Source organism: Neomonachus schauinslandi, chromosome 9, assembly GCF_002201575.2.
Source record: "Neomonachus schauinslandi chromosome 9, ASM220157v2, whole genome shotgun sequence".
NCBI classification, from domain to species: Eukaryota; Metazoa; Chordata; class Mammalia; order Carnivora; family Phocidae; genus Neomonachus; species Neomonachus schauinslandi.
In genome coordinates, this window is record NC_058411.1 from 103,621,712 (window position 1) to 103,639,503 (window position 17,792).

General features: G+C 37.5%; 1 protein-coding gene across 1 annotated transcript in view; it reads right to left on the bottom strand.

Moving 5' to 3' along the window:
• CLPX (caseinolytic mitochondrial matrix peptidase chaperone subunit X) overlaps positions 1-17,792 on the bottom strand; it is a 44,313-nt gene that overhangs the window by 20,735 nt on the left and 5,786 nt on the right. Inside the window, exons 2-5 of the mRNA XM_021693701.1 lie at positions 10,233-10,393; positions 8,910-9,027; positions 2,849-3,003; positions 1,127-1,286 (exon numbers count right to left, since the gene is read on the bottom strand). Coding sequence (XP_021549376.1) covers positions 1,127-1,286; positions 2,849-3,003; positions 8,910-9,027; positions 10,233-10,393 — 594 coding nt within the window. The remainder of the gene's footprint in view (positions 1-1,126; positions 1,287-2,848; positions 3,004-8,909; positions 9,028-10,232; positions 10,394-17,792) is intronic.

A 17,792-nucleotide genomic window follows, 5' to 3' on the forward strand; every position in this document is an offset into this window, starting at 1 on the left:
TCATGATCTCCGGGTCCTGGAATCAAGCCTCGCGTCTGGCTCCCCTGCTCAGTGGGGAGTGTGCTTCTCCCTCTGCTCCTCCCCCTGCTCGTGCTCTCTCTCTCTCAAATAAATAAATAAATAAAATCTTTAAAAATAAATAAAATGATAGATCATAGGCCTAAGTAAGAAATCAGGGCTCCTAGCCAATTAAAAACAAACACACCTTAGGGGGGGGAAATCGGAGGGGTAGATGAACCATGAGAGACGATGGACTCTGAGAAACAAACTGAGGGTTCTAGAGGGGAGGGGGGTGGGAGGATGGGTTAGCCTGGTGGTGGGTATTGAGGAGGGCACGTTCTGCATGGAGCACTGGGTGTTATGCACAAACAATGAATCACGGAACACTACATCTAAAACTAATGATGTAATGTATGGGGATTAACATAACAATAAAAAATTTTTTAAAAAACCAAACACACCTTTAAAAATCTGCATTTTATTCTATTCATAGTTTTTAAAAATATCATTCTATTAATATAACACATATTATTATCTACAGTAAATTGAGATTATATAATGTATTGGTATATTAGAATCTATCGTTAATAGGAATTACACAAATCTGCCCTTAACCTTACACTCTGCAGCTGGGATCTAAAAAGCAAAGAATGCTGGATATGTTCTGTGACAGTTATCATCTATCTTCATATATCTCTGACCGAGACACATGATCTGGTCATGAGGAACTAGTTGTGGTGAAGTCTACAATTCAAAGATGGTGTCTCAATCTCTACTCCTGTGACTTTCAAACATTTTTCACTAAGACCCTTGGTAAGAAATACATTTTACTCTGTGACTCAGGACCCATGCACACATACTGAAAATAAAAGTTTTATGAAAGAATATATTAACTACAAGTTAATGTACTCTGGTATTTTCTATTCACACCTATTATTTAAAAAAAAAAAAAAATGCTGTTGGCAATCTACCAAAATAATTTCATGATCCACTAATGAGAAGAGGCCTGCACTTTGAAAAATGTTGTACTATACTAGAAGTATTTTAGGATAAAAGCAAGGAGTTGCAAATAAAGATTACCTTAAGCATAGTAACCTCTATTTTGGTCAGTTATCAAAACACTAACCTCTAGGTGTTAAGGACGTCTGCTTCTCAACCTCTGCTTGCTGTCTCAGATTAGCTGGGATATTGTTATATATTCTCTTATAATGATTGTACACAGCAACCGAAAGCACCTTCTTAGCAAATGACTGGCCAACAACATACTTGTCGAGGTAGTTATAAATCTGAAAAATGATTAGTTATGAATTAATTTACTATGACCTATCACAAAAAAACGCACACACATTAAGAAGTTATACACTGAGCATATTTGCTTAGTTTTAAATTTGTACAAAGACTCATCAAAAACAAAACGCCAAGGTATGGCCATAGCATATGACCACAGGGTAGGATATCTATGTACAATGATTCAGAGGCCCCAAACCTAAGTGGACAAAACACAATTCATTTGTTCTTTAGCTTAACAAATTATCACTGCACTCTACTAATGCTCTGTCAATTTCTATTCTATACACAATGCCATTTATCCTAATCCTAATTTTTAAGAGTTAATTATTAAAGTCACTTAGAATACCTACATATGTCACCATGGGTCTAAAGACATCACCATTAACGTAAATCATTAAAATAAATCCTTTCTATACTTCTCTCAATCACAGGAATGATATTCTTCACAGAAATAACATATTATACAACTACCATTTTCAAAAAAGCATTATATAATCAAAGCCATTACCAGCATTTGTATGTTTCAGTTTTTTCTCAGACATTAACTTTAAAGCTACTCATTTATCTAAATGGCAATCTAAAAAACTTCACTTGGAAACTAAAGCTCTGTTTGATACTTGGATATTGTTAACAGCCTGGAACCTGGGGTAAATTCCTTTAGCTTTTACTAAATAGAAATTAACTGTTAATACTAACTTCTAAAAATAGTTAAATTGCATATTTTTGAACTCTTGAGTCTAACGTCTACACAAATTTAGTGGAGGATATAAAGGTTAATAGCTATATTTTTCTTTTTTTTTAATAGCTATATTTTTCATTATTATTTTTACATGACAAATTCTTTAGTTGCTAACCACATGCATTTTATTATGGTTTTTTTAAAATCTTCTTGATTCCTCACAAATTGAATTATTAATAATTAATAATATAATAATGAATTATTAAATCTACTACAGCATTATTTGGAAGTAGAGATAAATGCACTGGTGTCTTACAGCAGAAAAAAGCTACACTGAGGCAGAAGGTAAGAATAATCTAACTGGTGATATACTCTGCCATGTCTGAAATGGCCAGATCACAATCTGCCTAAGACTTTTGGAAGGAGCCCCCACCACAAAAGCCACAATGCTATACCGGCCGTGAAAAAATTACTTGCTTCCATTGTTAGACCGAGACTATTTTATCATAAAGTAGACTAATTTATGGGGAGAAATTGCAGGCTGGTGTTATTTAGGGGCCCAAACTAAGAAAAATAAATCCATAACTGCTCAATTTTATAGATATCATTTTAGATCAATTTAGTATTAACACTATTTTAATAATCATCCAACTATATTTCATTGCTGAATGCCATAATCACAACATGGGAAAATAACAATGGACTCCATACCTAAATTCCAAGTATCAAATATCAAAAAGAATTTAGCCAGATATAGTCCATATTAAGAATTTAATACTTGTTTAGGTACTAGTATTAAGATCCTATATAAACTGGGAGAGGGGAGCAATGAAATGTTTTCAAGATAAAATGCTTAAAGGACTGAGCTAAGACCTATACCTTCTTGGGGGGAGGAGGTGGTTTCTGTTGGAATGCCAATTTTACAGCTTCTGCTGCTGATTCAGGTTCTTTAATTATGCTTTTCTTTGAGTCTGCTTCAGATAGTACAACAAAAAAATGATGACATTTTTCACACTTCACAAAGCGGGTGGATGCTGTAAAAGGAAAGAAAGGTCAGCAGAGGAAAAGTAAATAATTTAAATAGTGTTTAACCTTAGAGACGCACTGTAAATGAAAACTATGTACTTGACAAAAGGTAGGCTTGTAGTTCATTCCACTAGCCACAACAAACAACTTAGTTTATACCTAAGACAGAGATACAAATAGATGAGTTCAGTAAATCACATTTTGTTCATTTCCACGAGGTTCTTTCATTTTGTGATATACTTCATTAAAAGATTAGTTGATGTTCATTCAACTCCCCATTCATTAAATCTATTTTAGAAAATAAGCACTATAAAAATATTAATCATTTATTTTCCTGAAATACTTCAATGAAAAAACTGTGAAAAAAGTAAATCACAAGTAAATTCTTCTATTTTTCCAACATTTTCTTACAAAAAATTTCAAATATACACAGAAGTTGAGAGAAATCAATTTCAATCCCTAAAAATGTGAAAAAATATATATATATGTTCTTTTAGGTTCTTTTCAAACCTATCAGCATTTTTAAAACCTTGACTTGGTAAATATATAAAACTGTTTCATGACTTATTTTCATTTTTAACAACTCCACTAATTCCTATTTCTTTGACCTAAAAACCACTAAGAAACTAACAAAGTAACATTCTCACTCATACTGACTTAAAGATAATCATACAGCTTTTGAAAACAACACAGGAACAATTAAAAGTGAGGATAAAAAAATTTTAAAAATTAAAAAATAAAAGTGAGGGTAAAAGGGTGTCTCAGTATCAATGCATCAGCTATAGAATATCCTGTGTTAAACCAAAGGTGATTTCTTTTTTTTCTCTCTCCTTCTAAAACACAGCTATAGGATATAGGTATATGGACATACACTCTTTTTTTTTTTTTTAAAGATTTTATTTATTTATTTGAGAGAGAGAATGACATAGAGATAGCATGAGAGGGGGGAGGGTCAGAGGGAGAAGCAGACTCCCTGCTGAGCAGGGAGCCCAATGCAGGACTCGATCCCGGGACTCCAGGATCATGACCTGAGCCGAAGGCAGTCGCCCAACCAACTGAGCCACCCAGGCGCCCTGGACATACACTCTTAATCTTCTCCAAGCCTAACCCTACTAATGGTAATGGGGCAGGGGGGGCGGGGGGGCTTGGAAAGCAGCACAGAAGACAATCTCACACAGATTACTAACAGATACAGAGCAAATGATACACAGTAAGAATTACTTAGATGTTTGTATGTCTGGGTAATACATTTTTGTGTTACCTTTGTGTAATCTAACTAGACAGCCAAAACTGCAAAGAAAAATAATTTTTAAAACTATGAGAATCTCTGAAGGGACATGTGTACCCCAACGTTTATAGCAACAATGTCCACAATAGCCAAAATATGGAAAGAGCCCAGATGTCCACTGACAGATGAATGGATAAAGATGTGGTACACACACACACACACACAGGAATATTAGCCAACAAAAAGAATGAAATCTTGCCATTTGCAATGATGTGGGATAGAACTCAAGGGCAATATGCTAAGCAAAATAAGTCGGTCAGAGAAAGACAAGTATCATATGATTACACTCATATATGGAATTTAAGAAACAAAACAGACGAACATAGGGGAAGGGAAGGAAAAATAAGAGGTAAACAGAGAGAGGTAAACCGTAAGAGACTCTTAACTATGAACAACCTGAGGGTTGCTGGAGAGGAGATATGTAGGGGGGTGGGGTAACTGGGTGATAGGCATTAAGGAGGGCACTTGATGGAATGAGCACTGGGTGTTGTATGCAACTGATAAATTACTGAATTCAACTTCTGAAACTAATAATACAGTATATGTTAATTAAACTGAATTTAAATTTAAAAAATTAAAAAAAATAAAACTATGAGAATCTCTCTCCTTTGGGAATATTATAACTACCTATCCATAGTTTACCAGAAAAACTGTACTGGTAAGCACACCTAAATCTTCACAAAATAATCTAACTTTAAAAAAAAACAACAAAAACCAAAAAACAGACAATTCTGTATTTCAAAAATAAATCTAACTATTAATTCAATCAATTTAATATTTATGTATATATTCTTAAACACAAGGCTAATCAAAAATACATTCTGGATAAATTCTAGCAGCAAATTTTATTTTATTTTTTATTTACTTGAGAGAGAGAAAGAACAAGAGCAGAGGGAGAGGGAGAAGTAGACTCCCCACTAAACAGAGAGCCCAACTCGGGGCTCAATCCCAGGACCCTGGGATCATGACCTGAGCTAAAGGCAGTTGCTTAACTGACTGAGCCACCCAGGTGTCCCTAGCAGCAAATTTTAAGCTAGAAGAGAGATCATCCATGTTTTCTATGTATTGATCACTACAAATGCTTACCTAAAGAAAAAGACCAAGCTATTCCAAGTACCTTTGATTCACACAAACCCCAATACATTGTCACCATTCTCCACCAATGTGGAGATAGTCAATGCCTTTACTTTAAAATGAAGCATCACCTTACAGCTGTTACTGATGGTAAACAAGGCAAGGATTAAAGGGCAGGGAAGCCTCTGATGTAGTTCAGGCTGAATGACAGGAATATCTGGCTGAGAACACAAGAACAAAATATTTCTCTAAAGAAATTAGGTCAAAGGCAAAGAGACTAAACAACAGATTGCATCACTTTTTGCTTACTTTAGAAGGGTTGCTTACAGTCTACTCAAATATCACAATATCAATTTTACAATGAAACATATTCAACATATGCCCAAGTTCAATTTTATTTATCAAAATGCTATTTTGGAAAAAAAATAATATAAGCACTGCAATGCTTATTTTTTTACTCCTGAAGACAACTGGCAAAATCTAATTTTGTTAAATTATCAGGGGATAAATAAACCACTTTCCTTTAAATGATTACTACAGGTATACTATATTCCTTCATATTTAGAATACTAATCCCAGTAAACATGCTTGTATAGTACGACAGAAAGACTACCTCAGTAAAAACTTTCTCAGATTTGTTTAAATGAAGTTCTTCATGATTGTGAACAAGTTTCAGGGGGCCTATCACTCCCATGCAGTAAAGCTCCAGAGGACAGGACAGTGTCATGTTCATCTGTGTTTATTTCCTGAGCCTAGTAGTGGCTGTCCCAACAGATGTTGGCTTACTAAATTATGTGTAAGTATCTACTCTTCTTTTATTCTTTTCTTCCCCATTCTCTACTCCCACATTCCGCCTCCCCAATTAGAATACCCACAGCAAACAACCTCAGCCTTGAGTTGATTAGATACCATTAGTGTTTTCCACACTTGGTCTCATTATTAAACATACATATTCTAGGATACCACTCAACATCTACAGAATCTCATCTCTAGGGAAGAAGAGAATCTGCATGATTAACAACCACTCTCAGTGATTAATACAACCTGGTAAGTTTTTGAAAACCCTGTGTAAGAGGAAAATAAACTTAATCTCAATAGGAGCTAGTTTATCCCTAGAGAATTCCAGTTGCTAAAAATGTATGAGAGGGGCGCTTGGGTGGCACAATTAGGTAAGTGTCCAACTCTTCATTCTGGCTCAGGACATGATCTCACAGTTGTGAGACTGAGCCCCGCATCAGGCTCTGGGCTCAGCGCAGAGTCTGCTTGAGAGTCTCTCTCTCCTCCCTCTGCCCCTCCTGCTTGAGTGCTCGCTCTCTCTCAATTAAATGAATAAATCTTTAGGGGAAAAAAAACACAAACTATGAGATAGGAACTTCTGAACAGCAAATCTTCACTACTCTGGGACCGTGGATGAGTTATTTAAACTTGCTAAATCTTAGTTTCTTCACTTATAAAAAATGAGGATACTCTCATTTTTGTCCTGAAAAAAAAAAGATTGTGAGAATAAAACTGTATATACTGGCATTTATTTATTTATTTATTTATTTATTTAAAGATTTTATTTATTTATTTGACAGAGAGAGAGCACAAGTAGGCAGAGTGGTAGACAGAGGGAGAAGGAGAAGCAGGCTCCCTGCTCAGCAGGGATCCCGATATGGGGCTTGATCCCAGGACCCTGGGATCATGACCTGAGCCGAAGGCAGACGCTTAACGACTGAGCCACCCAGGCGCCCCTATACTGGCATTTATTAAATATTAGTTTCTTTCTTTTTTTTACTCTAAGGAATCATTGTTTCAGTCTACAAAGACTGAAATCTTTCTCTGGGGAAAAAAAGATAAAACTCTTTTTTTTTTTTTTAAAGATTTTATTTATTTGAGAGAGAGAGCACAAGCAGGAGGAGCAGCAGAGGGACAAGGAGAAGGAGGCTCCCTGCTAAGCAGGTAGCCCAACATGGGGCTCGATCCCAGGAACCTGAGATCATGACCTGAGCCAAAGGCAGATGCTTAACTGACTGAGCCACCCAGGCGCCCCAAAAAAGATAAAACTCTTGATTAAAATATGTTAATATGACACTGCCATCATGAACTGAGCAGTTCTCAGACCTTTTAGAGTTTTATTATTTCATACCAAATTTGTTAACAGCAAACGTTATTTAGAAGTTAATATCATCTAGTTCTTTCATTTTATTTTGCAACCAAATTAGTATTCATTCAAACCGATTCTTCTCTTTGCTCTCTTACAAGGCAATACCATGAAGAGAATCTCAAACATTCCACCTATAGAATGGAACTACTTTAAAAGTCTTTCCAAGGGCGCCTGGGTGGCTCAGATGGTTAAGCATCTGCCTTCGGCTCAGGTCATGATCCCAGGGTCCTGGGATCGAGTCCCACATCTGGCTCCCGGCTCAGCGGGGAGCCTGCTTCTCCCTCTGACCCTCTCCCCTCTCACGCTGTTTCTCTCTCGCTCGTTCTCTAAAAAATAAATAAAATCTTTTTAAAAATAAAAAAATAAAAGTCTTTCCAAAACTGTAAAACCATGCTACATTTAACAGTATTTTTTCATATAGTGGCCAATTAATATTAATAATAAATGTGAAACTGTAACTGAAGTCTCAATATTTGGGTTAGAATATAGAGAATCCTCTCCACCTAATCGTGAGAAACAAACTTCTGCCAAACCTCACCACTGACCTTTTCACAGTTCGACTATATAGGAGAAGGCTGACATGGTAGTTCAATGTAATTTACTCTACATTAATTCTAATCGTGTAGGAAATGAGTTATCTGATTCGTGAAAACAAAAGATTTGTAGTAGTATCTTTGTATTTCACAGAGAGGTACCGACACTAACAGCAAAAGTAGGGCTGTTGATTTCTTCCTTCTCTTAGTGTCTCAATTATTCATAATTATCATACACTTTCTAGAACTGAGGGCTTAGCTCCTGTGGTTACTCAGAGAGGGAAAATACCTTAATATCTGAATGACTGACCTTTCCAGCAGTATGAGATGCTCAATAGATATTTGAAGAATAGAGTAATACAGAATAAATAAACCTTGGTTCTCCTACAGCTTAATTGTCACATACATGAACACTCACAAAATCCAAATTTGAAATAAACACACACACAAAATAAAGAAGCAAATCGGGGCACCTGGGTGGCTCAGTCGTTAAGCGTCTGCCTTTGGCTCAGGTCATGATCCCAGGGTCCTGGGATCGAGCCCCGCATCGGGCTCCCTGCTCGGTGGGCAGCCTGCTTCTCCCTCTCCCACTCCCCCTGCTTGTGTTCCCTCTCTTGCTGTGTCTGTCTCTACCATATAAGTAAATAAAATACTTAAAAAAAAATAAAGAAGCAAATAGTTTTCTTAAATTATTTCTTATACCACCGTGCAAAGTATTACCAGTCCTGGGAATTTTTAGTTATTTGGTGAACATGAGAATCATGTAAGTTCAGAAAGAACATTACTCTGGCTTATATAATTTATATATTTCTATGTAGTCTATGATTTATAGAAAAGGTAGAGAAAAAGAACAATAGAAGAAGTAATACTTACACACAAAGGTCTCTACATGAGTGCACAAATCGCCACACTTAGGACACCTCAGCTGGTTTCCACCTTTCCCTGAATTCCCAGAGCCTGATTTTTTACTGCTTCCCTCACTTGCTGATTTCTAATGTTAGCAGAGGAGAAAAGGAGAGTGTCAATTATTACTTTCAGACAACTATTTTATATGTAAAATACAAGCAAGATAGGTTGTAATTAATCTTAAAATTTTTATAATTTCTAGAATGAAATTATTAGTATAATTTATATCTCTGCTATCATTGGTATCAAAAGATCTATTTACCAGAAAAATAAAATCAGTTCTAGTAAACACATATATTTATCTGTATTCCTTCTTCACATAGTATGACCCAGCATGTATAATAAACAGCTTTCTTCCCATGACTCAATAAACACTAGGAAAAAAAAGTTACTACAGGTAAAATACATTTTAGTGAAACTGAATCAGAAGTTACTATCATGATAAGTAGTGACTCGTAACTTCTTTGAATCTAACTTTTCTCATCTCTAAAATGGGGGGTTTATTTTGTATTTATATGAGAAAAACTATTAGGATTAAGTGTGGATATGAAAGCACCTAGCATTTTGTCTTGCATGTAACATTAAATCAAGTGTTAGTAAAATTCACATAATAAAGAAAATTGATAATAATTCACTGACCCAGTACAGTCACCGATCATCTACTTGCTAACTACAAAGTAGTCCAACATTAAGTCATAGAGATACCAAAAATTTTTAGGTAGAGAACGAAGTGGGGTTTATACTATCATGAATTCTTTTTTTTTTTTTTTATTTTGAGAGAGAGAGAATGAGAGACAGAGAGCATGAGAGAGAGGAGGGTCAGAGGGAGAAGCAGACTCCTTGCTGAGCAGGAAGCCCGATGTGGGACTCGATCCCGGGACTCCAGGATCATGACCTGAGCCGAAGGCAGTCGCTTAACCAACTGAACCACCCAGGTGCCCCTATACTATCATGAATTCTTAAGAGTTGTGTTAAGAAAGCAGGAAATGGCTATTCCTAATTCAATCCTACAGAGTGCTGACTGCATAGATTATTTAATGTAGCTTCTTTATTACTTTGGAGTATTAGAAATTTTAACTACTGCTGACTAAGTGCAATGCTTATAAAACTATTTTATGGTTGAAACTAAAACACAAAATAAAATTACATAAATTCTTCATATCATTTTCTATATTTCACATTTCCTACAAAAAACATATAAACTGACAGAATAGAGAACACTATTATTACATTTAATTGTCTGAAGGAAGGAACTCAAATGTGTATATAGATGCCAATAAAGTTAAATACCTTATTTCCATCTCCAGAGCCATCTTTACTTATCCCATCTTTTGATGCAAAGTATGCTGGTGTTTCTGTAAAGGTTCTAAAGGGAGCTCTTCGTAGAATCTGAGTTTCAAAGGTCCCGAGCCTTCCTAAAACGGGTATATGAATGCGACCACAAGAGATACCTGGAAATATAATGAAATTTATTAGTCTACACATCAAATATTAACAAGCCTTTAATAAATTCCCTGAAAACAAAAATTCCTTAAGTATAAACGAGGTTCAAAAAGCTACAGTTTTCACAGCAGTAGTAACAAAATGGTAGAGAAGATAGTGACACCATCAGAGACAAAGCCACCTTTTTTTTTTAATTTTTATTTTATTATGTTAGTCACCATACATCATTAGTTTTTGATGTAGTGATCCACGATTCATTGTTTTCGTTAACACCCAGTGCTCCATGCAGTACGTGCCCTCCTTAATACCCATCACCGGGCTAACACATCCCCCCACCCCCTCCCCTCTAAAATCCTCAGTTCGTTTCTCAGAGTCCATAGTCTCTCATGGTTCATCTCTCCCTCCGATTTCCCCCCCTTCATTTTTCCCTTCCTTCTCCTAATGTCCTCCATTCTATTCCTTATGTTCCACAAATAAGTGAAACCATATAATTGACTTTCTCTGCTTGACTTATTTCACAGAGGCAAAGCCACCTTAAAAATAGGCCAGACCTGGGGTGCCTTAGTGGCTCAGTTGGTTAAGCATTTGCCTTCGGCTCAGGTCATGACCTCAGGGTCCTGGGATTGAGTCCCACATTGGGCTCCTTGCTCAGTGGGGAGCCTGCTTCTCCCACTGTCTGCTGCTCTCCCTTCTTGTGCACTCTCTCCCTGTGCGCTCTCTCCCTCTCTCTCTCTAATAAATAAATAAAATCTTTTTTTTTAAAGATTTTATTTATTAGAGAGAGAGAGAATGAGAGACAGAGAGCATGAGAGGGAGGAGGGTCAGAGGGAGAAGCAGACTCCCTGCCGAGCAGGGAGCCCGATGCGGGACTTGATCCTGGGACTCCAGGATCATGACCTGAGCCGAAGGCAGTCGCTTAACCAACTGAGCCACCCAGGCGCCCATAATAAATAAATAAAATCTTAAAAAAAAAAGAAAAATAGGCCAGACCTGGGCCTACAGATTCCAGGTAAATAAAGAGGTCTCTTTCTGGGCCTGTTTGGAAATGAGGAAAGACCACCCAGGTTGTAACAATGAGTGGCTCTTTGAAAGTGTGAGAGATAAGGAGTTCAACATCTGCCTCACCTGTAGGGGAAAAAGGCCATTTACAACCTATATTCTTAGTCTTCTTACAGTATTTCTACCAATGAAAATAAGCAATTGACATAAACTTTTATCTGTCTCTGACAGGGGTGAGGGGGTGTAATATCTGCAACAATGGAAACTTCAAATGTTCTTTAAAAAGTTATGCATGTTCGGGGCGCCTAGGTGGCTCAGTCGTTAAGTGTCTGCCTTCGGCTCAGGTCATGATCCCAGGGTCCTGGGATCGAGCCCCGTATCGGGCTCCCTGCTCGGCGGGAAGCCTGCTTCTCCCTCTCCCTCTCCCACTCCCTCTGCTTGTGTTCCCTCTCTCACTGTGTCTCTGTCAAAATAAATAAATAAAATTTAAAAAAAAAAAAGTTATGCATGTTCATTAACTACATGTTTTAATGAAATGTTTCAATCTTATAAAAAACCTTAATTCAGTAAATACTGTGTAACCACTATCCTGCTTTCAGCATTTTAACTTTTTACCATATTTGAAGTTAAAATTATTAAAAAGGGTATAGGTTAATCACTGACTTCTGTGGCAAACTTTTTCTGTAAAGGACCAGAATAGTAAATATTTTCAGCTTTCTGGGCCATGTAGTCTCCGTTCTAACTACTCTGTAACATGAAAACAAACAATATGTAAACAAATGGGTGTGGCCAGTTTTGGTCCATGGGATCACTGTTGGCTGACCCCTGGTTTTTCTCATATAAATACAAAATAAACCCCTAAATAAATTATAGTCAGTGGCAAAAGAGTCACACTGCATTCTGTAAGGCAGCATTTCCCAAGCTGATCTTTAAAAGCGTGTTCCCAGGGTGCCTGGGTGGCTCGGTCAGTTGGGTGTCTGCCTTTGGCTTGGGTCCTCATCCCAGGGTCCTAGGATCAGGCCCAGCATCGGGCTCCCTGCTCACTGGGGGGCCTGCTTCTCCCTCTCCCTGTGCTGCTCCCCCTGCTGTGCTCGCTCTCTCCCTCTCTCTCTCAAATAAATAAAATCTTTAAAAAATAAAAATAAAAAAATAAAAGCATGTTCCCTACACAAGAAAATCGAATGGTCTTAGGTTAAACAAAATTCCACAGATTCTAGTACTGAGTACTGTAGGGCTACTCACAACCCTGCATAAACTAATATATATTAATGAATCTTAATGAATCCCCAAAGAAGGAAGTTTCCCAGCAGTGTATCAAAGCACTGTTAGCAGGTAATAACAAAAAGGGGGGAAGGTGTTAAAGTTAATAAATAAATTTTAAAAAACTGATTTTATCTCCGTCATTTTATTACCTGCAAAATTCTCAACTCAGCCTTTAAATTTTTATTTCTATACCTGTTAGGTCTTTTAAGAGATCATGCACATATATACATATTGTATCCAAACACAAAAACTGGTTTAAAATTACGTCCTTTGAGGAGCGCTTGGGTGGCTCAGTCAGTTAAACATCTGACTCTGTATTTCAGCTCAGGTCATGATCTCAGAGTTGTGAGATCGAGGACTGCATTGGGCTCCGCTCTGGGCATGGAGTCTAACTTAAGATTCTCTCTCTCTCCCTCTCCCTCCTATCCCTCCCACCCCCTCTCCCTCTCTAAAATGAACAAAATAAATAACGTCCTTCAAACAATTCAAAAGCAATTGCGTAGTTATATAACTGACTTTATTAACTCCAATTTTCCAACACATTTGTGTACACTGTTAGAACTAGTTTCTTTAGCTATTTATTGCCCTAGGCCTTCTCCAGTTCCATAAAATACAAAAATAAAACCATCAAACTTATCAGGAAAGATATAAATAAATTTTCTCATCTCTATATAAATTCACAAACAACACTAAAAAAGGATTAAGGTTTATGACACACTAGTCCATAATCCATAGACTGGAAAATTTTGCTTAACACTATTAAACTTGAATATTAATATTTAAAAAAAACCTGTATTTGATGTTTTTCTTCTGAGTGACGTTTTCAAAAAGATTTTCAAATTTTCTCAAGTGTAACATTTCCTTTTTGCAGTAAATGATAGCCATTACTCTCATTAGAATGAGATTTAAGGTAGTTCATGAATTGTTTTTCAAAAGACATAATATGGTTTAAAGACTATGTCAGTCTAAAAAGCAAATCTAGAAAAAGTAATGGGGGAAAGAATAGCTGAAATCAAGAATACAGAAAGTTAATGGACATTAAGGCTGGGTGATGGGTATTTTGGTGTCCCTTGTTCTATTTTGTGTGTGTTTGAAAACATCCGTAAATTATGGAATACTACTCAGCCATCAAAAAAAAAATGAAATCTTGCCATTTCCAACGACATGGATAAAACTAGAGGGTATCATGCTAAGCGAAATAAGTCAATCAGAGAAAGACAATTATCATATGATCTCACTCATATGTGGAATTTAAGAAACGAAACAGAGGATCATAGGGGAAGGGAGGAAAAAATAAAACAAGGCATAAGCAGAGAGGGAGACAAACCATAAGAAACACTTAATCATAGGAAACAAACTGAGGGTTGCCGGAGGGGAGGGAGGTGGGGGGATGGGGTAACTGGGTGATAGACATTAAGGAAGACATGCAATATAATAAGCACTGGGTATTATAAAAGACTGTTGAATCACTGACCCCTACCTCTGAAACCAGTAATACATTAAATGTTAATTAACTGAATTTAAATTTTTAAAAAATGGAAAAAAAGAGGGGCGCCTGGATGGCTCAGTCGTTGAGTGTCTGCCTTCGGCTCAGGTCATGATCCCAGGGTCCTGGGATCGAGTCCCACATCGGGCTCCCTGCTCCGCGGGGAGCCTGCTTCTCTGTCCCTGCCACACCCCCTGCTTGTGCTCTCTGTCAAATAAATAAATAAAATCTTTAAAAAAAAAAAATGGAAAAAAGAAAACATCCATAAATTAGTATGAATAGTAGCGTAATAAAATAATTTATTATAATCTATGTAACAAATGTAACTTTTTAATTTAACCATTACAATGTATTCACAAAGAAAACTACAGTTACAACAAGCTTTACTTGAGACTCCTGGAACATGGATGTTTAGAATAAAACTTAACCCTGTGGGATGCCTGGGTGGTTCAGTCAGTTAAGCATCTGCCTTCCGCTCCGGTCATGATCCAAGGGGCCTGGGAACGAGTCCCAAACTGGGCTCCTTGCTCAGTGGGGAGCCTGCTTCTCCCTCTGCCTGCCGCTCCCCCTGCTTATGCTCTCTCTCTGACAAATAAAATCTTAAAAAAAAAAACAAACAACTTAACCCTAAAGTATCACAGTGTATTATATCCCATTTACAATAAAATATATCTTTCAAAATAGTGTTTATCAATTTATATCTAACGTTATTAGAAAATAAGCTGAGGGGTGCCTGGGTGGCTCAGTCGCTAAGCGTCTGCCTTCGGCTCAGGTCACGGTCCCAGGGTCTTGGGATCGAGCCCCGCGTTGGGCTCCCTGCTCGGCGGGAAGCCTGTTTCTCCCTCTCCCACTCTCCCTGCTTGTGCTCCCTCTCTTGCTCTCTCTCTGTGTCAAATAAATAAATAAAATCTTAAAAAAAAATAAGCTGAAAGGAAATTATCTTCAGGAAATTAAGAGAAATAAAAATTATGAACATGATCCTTTTAAAATCTACTTATTCTGAATAGAAAAAAAAAATTAGCCCTTCACCTTAAATGACTTACCAAGTAACATATGAAACCAATGCAACCATAAAGTTACCAGAGAAAATACTACCTGAAAAACATGTTCATGTCATTTCAACTTCTAAATTTAAGAATTTCTTTGCTAGGGATGCCTGGGTGGCTCAGTCAGTTGTGTCTGGCTTCTGCTCAGGTCATGATCTTGGGGTCCTGCGATGGAGCCCCGTGTCGGGCTCCCTGCTTGGCGGGGAGTCTGCTTCTCCCTCTCCTTTTTCCCCTCCACCTGCTTGTGCTAATAGATAAAATCTTAAAAAAAAAAAAAAAAAAAAAGAATTTCTTTGCTAGCCCTGATGCAGTTTTAACATTCTATAATCTACGGGGCTGTACAACAAGATGCCATAAATACTAACCAGTGGTTCTCAAACCTGAACATGCACCAGAATTACCTGGAGAGCTTGTTAAAATAAAGAAGACTGCAAAGAATATTCCCTGGTTCTGACTCAGAAGGTCTGAAGTGGGACCCAAGAATGTATTTCTAACAAATTGCCAGGTTATACTAATGATGTTGGTCTGGGCACCACACTTTTTTTTTTTTTTTAAAGATTTCTTTATTTTAGAGAGAGAGAGACAAAGCCTGCGCACAAACAGGGGAGGGGCTGAGGGAGAGGCAGGGACAGAATCTCAAGCAGACTCCCTATTGAGCGTGAAACCCCACCAGGGGTTCAATCTACAACCCTGAGATCATGACCTGAGCCAAAACACAAGAGTCGGACGCTCAACCAACTGAGTCACCAGGCACCCTTGGGAACCACAATTTTTTTTTTTAAAGATTTTATTTATCTGAGAGAGAGAGAGAGAGCGCACACACACAAGCAGGGGCAATGGCAGGCAGAGGGAGAAGCATGCTCCCCGCCAAGCAAGGAGCCTGACTTGGGGCTTGATCCCAGACTGCAGCATCATGACCAAAGGCAGACACCCAACCAACTGAGCCACCCAGGCTCCCCAGGGAACCACACTTTTTTTTCTTTTTTAAAGATTTTATTTATTTGACAGAGAGATACAGCGAGAGAGGGAACACAAGCAGGGGGAGTGGGAGAGGGAGAAGCAGGCTGCCCGCGGAGTGGGGAGCCCGATGTGGGGCTCGATCCCAGGACCCTGGGACCATGACCTGAGCCGAAGGCAGACGCTTAACGACTGAGCCACCCAGGCGCCCCATGGGAACCACACTTCTTAAACCACTATACTGAACAGTTTAAATGATTAGTCACTCTTGCCAATCTTATAAAATCTTCACAGAAATCACTGTAGTCATCTAATCAGGAGTTTGAAACCTTTTTTGTGCCATGAACTCCTTTGGGAGTCTGGTGAAGCCTCTGGACGGAACCCTTCTCAAAATAATGTTTTTAAATGTAAAGAACAAAATACATAACAAAGGAAACCAATTTGAAGTAAGTTATCAAAATATTTTTTAAATATGCTTTTTGCCAACATCATACTCAATGGTGAAAAACTAAGAGCTTTTCCCCTAAGGTCAGAAAGAAGATAAGAATGTCCACTCTTATCACTTTTATTCAACATAGTACTGGAAGTCTTAGCCACAGCAATTTGACAACATAAAGAAATAAAAGGCATTCAAATTAGTAAAGAAAAAGTAAAACTCTCACTATTTGCAGATGACATGATACTAAATACAGAAAACCCTAAAGACTGCACCAAAAAACTAGAACTGATAAGTGAATTCAGGAAAGTCACAGGATACAAAACGAATGTACAGAAATCTGTTGCATCCCTATATGCTAAAAAATGAAGCAGCAGGGGTGCCTGGGTGGCTCAGTTGGTTAAGCGTCTGCCTTCAGTTCGGGTGGTGATCCCGGGGTCCTGGGAAGGAGCCCTACTTTGGCTCCCTGCTCAGCGGGGAGCCTGCTTCTTCCTCTCCTGCTCCCCCTGCTTGTACTCTCCCCCACCCCACCTTTCAAATAAATAAATAAAATCCTTAAAAAAAAAAATGAAGCAGCAGAAAGTGAAATTAAAAAAAAAATCCCATTTATAATTGCACCAAAAACAATGAAATATCTAGGAATAACTTAACCAAAGAGGTGAAAGAGCTATACTCTGAAAACTATAAAACACTGATGAAAGAAATTCAAGATGATGCAAAGAAATGGAAAGACATTCCATGCTCATGGGTTGGAAGAGTACTGTTAAAATGTCCACACTACCCAAAGCAATCCCTATCAATACACCAATAGCATTTTTCAAAGAACTAGAACAATCCTAAAATTTATATGGAACCACAAAAGACTGCGAATACCCAAAGCAATCTTAAAAAAAAAAAAAAACTGGAGGTATCATAATTCCACACTTTAAGTTATACTACATAGCTGCAGTAATTAAAACAGTATGCTACTGACATAAAAATAGACACACAGATCAATATAATGGAAAACCCAGAAATAAACCCACAATTAAATGGTCAATTAATCTTCAATAAAGCAGGAATGAATACACAATGGGAAAAAGACATTCTCAACAAATGGTGTTGGGAAAACTGGACAGCAACACGTGAGAGAATGAAACTGGACCACTTTCTTTCACCATATACAAAAATAAATTCAAAATGGATTAAAGACCTAAATGTGAGACCCGAAACCATAAAAA